The 6,051-nt window shown below is 58.0% G+C and overlaps 1 protein-coding gene across 1 annotated transcript in view; it reads right to left on the bottom strand.

Moving 5' to 3' along the window:
- Positions 1–491: 491 nt before the first annotated feature.
- The window catches only part of ADAM11 (ADAM metallopeptidase domain 11), a 19,965-nt gene continuing 14,405 nt past the window's right edge, over positions 492–6,051 (bottom strand). The window contains exons 18-26 of the mRNA XM_015588017.2: positions 5,816–5,896; positions 5,184–5,234; positions 5,011–5,074; positions 4,680–4,779; positions 4,349–4,468; positions 4,089–4,257; positions 3,885–3,999; positions 3,707–3,797; positions 492–3,106 (exon numbers count right to left, since the gene is read on the bottom strand). Coding sequence (XP_015443503.2) covers positions 3,058–3,106; positions 3,707–3,797; positions 3,885–3,999; positions 4,089–4,257; positions 4,349–4,468; positions 4,680–4,779; positions 5,011–5,074; positions 5,184–5,234; positions 5,816–5,896 — 840 coding nt within the window. The 3' untranslated portion in view covers positions 492–3,057. The remainder of the gene's footprint in view (positions 3,107–3,706; positions 3,798–3,884; positions 4,000–4,088; positions 4,258–4,348; positions 4,469–4,679; positions 4,780–5,010; positions 5,075–5,183; positions 5,235–5,815; positions 5,897–6,051) is intronic.

Here is a 6,051-nt window from a genome sequence, read left to right as displayed (position 1 = left end):
GGACCTCCAACGGAGAGGAGCTCAGCATTGCTCAGTTCCTTCCTGCCCCGGGGGCAGCAGGAGGAAGCAGAGGTGGGAAAAGAACAATTCTCTGGGCTCCAGAGCATGGTGCCCTGGGGACCAGATTAACGGTTTTATTCAACTCTCTGGAATCTCTTGGGAGGTGAGGACCGGCTTCTCTGGCTTCAACCATAAAAGGGAAGTGAGTGTCCTGCCTTTTAAATGGATGCTTTCCAACTTGCCTCTCCTCTGCTCTGCTTTGTTGGGATTGCAGAGGAAGCGGAAGGGCCAGGCCCTCCACCCAGTCAGTGCCTATTTCCTGGAGGGGAATGGAACACCATGCCCAAAGCCCAGTCCTGGGTGCTCACTTCCTGCCTTCGGTGCCCCCATCATCACACTCCCTCAAGGGCCAGGGAGGACAGGGAAGGGTCCGCTAGTTACAGTGTTGTCATTTACAGAAAGGAGAGACACAGGCTGATATGAGCCCCCAGACGTGATCTTTAATTGATGTTCCTGTCCCTGCCTCCCCACCCCAAGCCCCAGATGACATATATACAGGATGCTGTATGGAGCCAGTTTCAGGCCCAGGCCAATGCAGCCTCCCATCGTCCCTGGGTGCTGCCAGGGTGGGGGCAGGAGGATGCAGACAGCTGGGAGCCAAGTGGACTGGTCACAAGAAGTCTTGAGTTCTTCACACCCCCACCCCCATGTGAGCACACACAGCCATGTCCATGTGTGCAGAGGTATTCACACTTGTGCAGAGATGTGGAGCCAAATGCTTGTGCCAGATGCATCGTCACGTGTACCACCAGAGGGCGCCATAAGGTATTGCAGCAATAGTGCAAAACCCAGCCCTTGCCCTCCTGCCCCAGCCCGTTTAGGGGGTCTGGTGGAGCAGGACTGGCCAGAGGAGTACTCCACCCATCCCCCTCACTTGGGCAGTGCCAGCTAGAGCTCAGTATTGAGGACCCTGCTTAGGCACAGACAGCCACCCAAAATGGTGTCAGTGGGCCTCAGTCCCGTTTGCCCTGAGGGGCGGGGCAGATAAACAGGGAGCCATCTCTTCCATGATTCCTCCTCAAAGATGCCCCAGAAACAGAGGGACTGAAACAGGCAGCTCAAAGGCCCCGGGATGCTCAGAAACCTCTGCTGAGTCTGGGCGAGGAATCCCTGGAAAGAGGGGCTCCATTCATTTGTGGCTTTCATCCATAGGTAGCTTGACTGCCACTTCGCTCCTGACAGCTGGTCTTCGGCAGCCAAGCTCCTCTGTCTCCAGCGAGGGTCATGAGGGAAGGCCATGGGCAGGACTGTGTGGAAGGACTGAGCAATTTTGCCCAGACTCAGCCTGTCTCTCAGGCTCGGCTGCAGTAGGGATCAGAGGATATAATGAGGACGACTGTAAACTTACTACTCGGCCCTGGAAGAGGGGTGAGGAGTGGAATGGGTTTGCCAGGGCCTTGAGGACTTTTCTAGAAGCTGAGGAGCATACAGGAGACTGGCCTTTTCCTACCTCCTCATGCACACCACAGGCAGAGCCCCCTAACCATCCAGGCACTGGGCCACCTCTGGCTTTCTCTACGTGGGAGAGTCCTCCCTGGGGAGATGGCCCAGCCCAAAAACTCTAGGCCATGCCAGGGGGCACCTAAACCCTGAGTCAGCCCCAGAATCACCCTGCTTGAAAGGGGGAAGGTGCCATTTTATTTCAGGGACTGTATTTTCTAGACCCCCGTATATATGCGTCCTGGCAGGACAGCAGGATAGTCATTTTAGAACTGAAGACAATCTGGGATGTGTGGTCGCCGTACCCATAACCTAGACTTGGGCACGGAACAGGCAGCTTTGGTTTGAATCAGCACTCAAACTTCTCTCCAAGCTCAGCAGGGCTGGGAGGAGGGAGCAAGCAAAGATGCCCAGCCTCTGCCTGGCTTGGGGACAGCTCTGTTCAGTGAGAGGACTCCAGGTGTGGTCATCCTGGGGGAGAGCCCAGGGGATGGCTGTGCCTCAGTTCCTCTGGTCACTCCCACAAATGTCAAAATATTCCTACAACTGCCCTGGCCCCAGCACCCCCCGAGTTACATTCATCAGTTAAGATTCATTAAAAACAAACAAACAAACAAACAAAAAACTGTAGATGTCAGCCCTCTCCCCCTAAGTCCCAGAGAGCTAAAACTCTGGTCCCAGCTGCCTGGTTTTGAGGAAGGGCCATCCCAGGCCATGCCCACTGGGGCATCCCTCTAGCCACCCTCCCCTCAGCTGAGCTGTGGCAATCTGTGATGATGGAAGCTACATTCACACAGGGAGAATTGGTGTGCAAGGCCAAAGCCGAATGAGGTGGGGTGGGTGACCATGAGGGAAATGCCCCAGGCCTGGTCCACCCTGGTGGTGTGAGGGCAGGGCCACAGGCCCCCACCCAAACCCCTGTGGGGCCAGGAGTTGAAAGGCTTGGACCCAGAAGACACTGCATGATGCCTCCCTCCGTGTCCGGGCGAGGGCAGCCTCGTGTTTCAGGGCGGAGACGTGGGTACCAGGCTCGGAGGGAGGGGGGGTGGCACTTAGGCCCCTCCGGACCTGGAACGGAGAGGGGGCATCAGGGGAGGATATGAAGCAGGGCCCAGAGAGAGAGAGTCCCCAAGCTGGGCCCTGGGAGGTCAGTGCAGGGCCCTGGAGGCTGCAAGTCACAGGCTGGCCAGGGAGGGTATCTGGCAGGAGGTTACACAGCGGTGACATGAAAGACAAAACAGATGAGATGCAGAGGTGGGCTCCCGTCCCATGGCACGGTGGCTCTGGGAGGCACCGCTCCAAGGTCCCGCTGGCCAGGGGTGGTCTGGCCATAGGAAGGGCAGGAGCAAATGGACCAAGGCCTGAGAAGATGTGTGGGCAAGGGGAAGTGGCAAGGGCAGGCTGAGGACTTTCATTCCGGAGCGGGGTTCTCCCACCCCTGTAGTGACGGCAGCGACAGCAGGGGTGGGGGAATCAGCGCTCGGCTTCCCATCAACAGAATGCGAGGTGACAAATGAGATGGAGACAGGGACGGTGGGAGGGATGACGTGGACGCTGTCACACTGCCCCCTGCTGGGTCGGGTCATACCTTCCTCTGCGGATGTTTCTTCAGGAGCCAAGGAGAGGACAGAGAAAGGAAAAGGAGCCATCTGTGACCTTCCCCTTCTCTCATGGAGGGGCCTTTGTCTCCCACAAAACCCCTTACCCCAGAGATGGGCCAGGGACCCTGGGGCCTAGACACTGAGGCCCAGGGAGAGATACCTGGGTTTGAGTCCTGACTCTGCAACTAACTCACTGTGTGACCCTGGGCCTCAGGTCCCTCCTTTGCACACTGAAGGGGTTAGACCAGCCCCAGGGCCCAGGCTGGGTGAGACCTAGGGAGGGAGACCGCAAGCCCTGCCTCGGGGAGCCCTGCTCAGCTCCTCTCTGTGGCTGTGCTGGATCACACTGAGGCACAGTGGGGCCCAATCTTCTCATTTTTCAAGAGAAGTTGGAAGTCAGCATTGTTAATGTAAAATCTCCGTTGTTTTTTTTTTTTTAAACATGAGCAACCAATTTTTTTAAATGTTAGAACAAGACCCTACGGACAGCTCGGACCACGATGGTTTAGCTAACCTCTCAGGGAGGCCCCCTCAGCTTCAACAGCCCGGGGTTCTGATAACCCCTGAGGACTCCAGGGGGCATAGGGGGCGTGTATGTCTCTTACTTAAATCCCCAGCCCGTGCCGCCCAGGACGATGGCTGCTACCAGGACAGCCCCGGCGATGGAGCCGATGATGATGTTGGTGCCACTGGGACCTGCGGAGGAGGGCAGGGCTCAGTTGGCTGGGACAGGCATGGAAAATGGGAAAGACAGAGCCCCACCCCGACTGGCACCAGCCTCACCCTTGTATCTCTCTGTCTCCCCAGTGGGTGGAGATGTGGGCAGAGGGTTGTGGATACTGCAGTCTTTGCCTGTCCAGTCCGGCTGACAGATGCACTTCCCCTCATTGCTGCAGACCTAGAGGTGAAGTGGGGCCAGTTGAGGTGAGCAGGGCCCTGTCTCCTCTTGTAAGCCCCTCCCAGCATCCCCGGTCTCCAGGCACCTACCCCATGGTGGGAGCAGACGCGGCGCTCCCCACTGCCTGGGCAGGTGCTGAAGTTGAAGGCAGAGGCTGGCAGGCAGCGATGATCCAGGCACAGCATGTTGGGCCCACAGGCAGTGCCGTCCTCTACATAGCTCAAGTCTGAGCCATCGGCCAACTGCACATGGCCACCCCTGGAGAAACGGCACAGCCAGCCTCTGCCCATGCCCCCCACCCCATTACAGCTGCAACCTTCCCTTCCCCAGCCACGGTCCCAGCCAACACCTGCAGTCCAGCTCCTTGCCCTGGTGGTAGAAAGTGACACTGCTGATGTCTCCCCCTAGGTCCCCCAGCCGAGGAGCTCCAGAGATGTTGACACAGAGGAGGAAGCCACAGAGCACGTCCCTGTTGGGGCAGTGTAGAGACAGTGAGCTCCAAGTCTGACCTCTGACCCAAGTACTGAACTCGAATCTGCTCTCTCCCCACATCCTGATTTTTCACAGATTCTCCCATCAGGACTCACAGGCACATCCTAGAAGAACCTCTGGCTCCATCTCAGAAAAAACCCTCCCAGCTCCAGAGCTGGCCGGGCCCAACCAGGAGCCTTAGCACTTACTGTTTATTGCACTGGATCCAGCCTGATCCCTTCCGCCCACAGTTCCCACGCTCAGTCCCTTCCACATTCAGCTTCTCATAGCAGAAGCGATCAGCAGCCACTGTGAGGAGACAGATGATGCCAGGTGTCAGCCAAGTCAGCCCAGAACCCACCCCAGGACCTCAGGCCTCCACTTCCAACACTCCAGGCAACCTCTGTTCTGGCTGGGTCCTCGAGAGCTTGGGGAGCCACACATTTGGTGGAGGGCATATTTAGCCAGAACCTGCCCTCACCCCAGCCTCCCGATTCTTGGTCCTCCAGAGTCCCCTCTCCCACCCCTAGCCAGACTCACCATGGCCCCAAAGGGCTTGGCACTGCCGGTCCCGGGTTTTGCAGCGACCTCCGTAGCAGCGGCCCTAGCGGACAAACAGGAGACAAGCGACTGACACACTGAATAGTCAGAGTGAAGACAACAGGCTGCTGAGCCAGAAGCCCTGAGAGGGCGGAGCCCCCACCCCGTCATACCTGTTCATGATCACAGTAGTAACCATCCAGCTTGTGCAGGTTAGGGGGACACTGTGGAGAGAGGGGCTGGACTAAGCAGAACGGCCCAGGACTGAGAGCTGAGGTTAGCCCCAGGGAAGAACGAAGGGGTGCCAAATGCCCCCCATGTGGGGGCTCAAGTTCAGGGCTCTTCCATGTTAAAGACAGGAGACCTGGATTGGAACTCAGACCACATAGGTTGGCGAGTCCTGTCAGCAGCTGGGTTCCTCCAGGTCCCGCCTCCTTCCCAGTTGCCCTGTTTCCTTCACCTGCTTCACGGAACTGGGAGAACTAAATGCCTAGCACGTAACAAGGATTTAAGAGATGTTACCTAATATTATCACCCACTCTGATCCCTAGCACACACTAGGCACTACGCCAGGCACCGGAAATATCAGCCAGACTATAAATACGGGTTTATGATTGAAGGAGCAAAGCCAGGGGGCATGAACAAAGCCCTGTCTCAGATGAGGAAACTGAGGCTGATCATCTGGCAGCGATGCCAGAAGCAGAGCAGAGAGGCATGGAGAACAGCTGTCGCTCGACATAGCCTAAATGATAAATATAAGGGTTGCTTCGCCCGGGGCTCCAAAGGGCGGCAGGGCTGGGCAGACCTGGCTCGAGTCCCCGGTGCAGGTCTCCGCGATGTCACACTCGTTCACGGCCTCTCGACAGGACACACCGCGCGGTTCGTACTGAGGAAGGGATGCGCTTCAGGACTCAGGCCGGGACCGCAAATCCCGCGCCCGCCCGCCTCCTAGGCCCCGCCCCCAAACGGTCCCGCCCCCACGGCCCCGCCCCTAGGCTCGTGCTCCCTTTGCCTCCCCGCTGCTCCCCCCCCGCCCCCGCC

The sequence above is a fragment of the Pteropus alecto genome, unplaced genomic scaffold (genome assembly GCF_000325575.1).
Source record: "Pteropus alecto unplaced genomic scaffold, ASM32557v1 scaffold313, whole genome shotgun sequence".
In the NCBI taxonomy this organism is placed as follows: Eukaryota; Metazoa; Chordata; class Mammalia; order Chiroptera; family Pteropodidae; genus Pteropus; species Pteropus alecto.
Note: the sequence above shows the minus strand (reverse complement) of the source record. Positions and strands in the feature narration are given on the sequence as shown.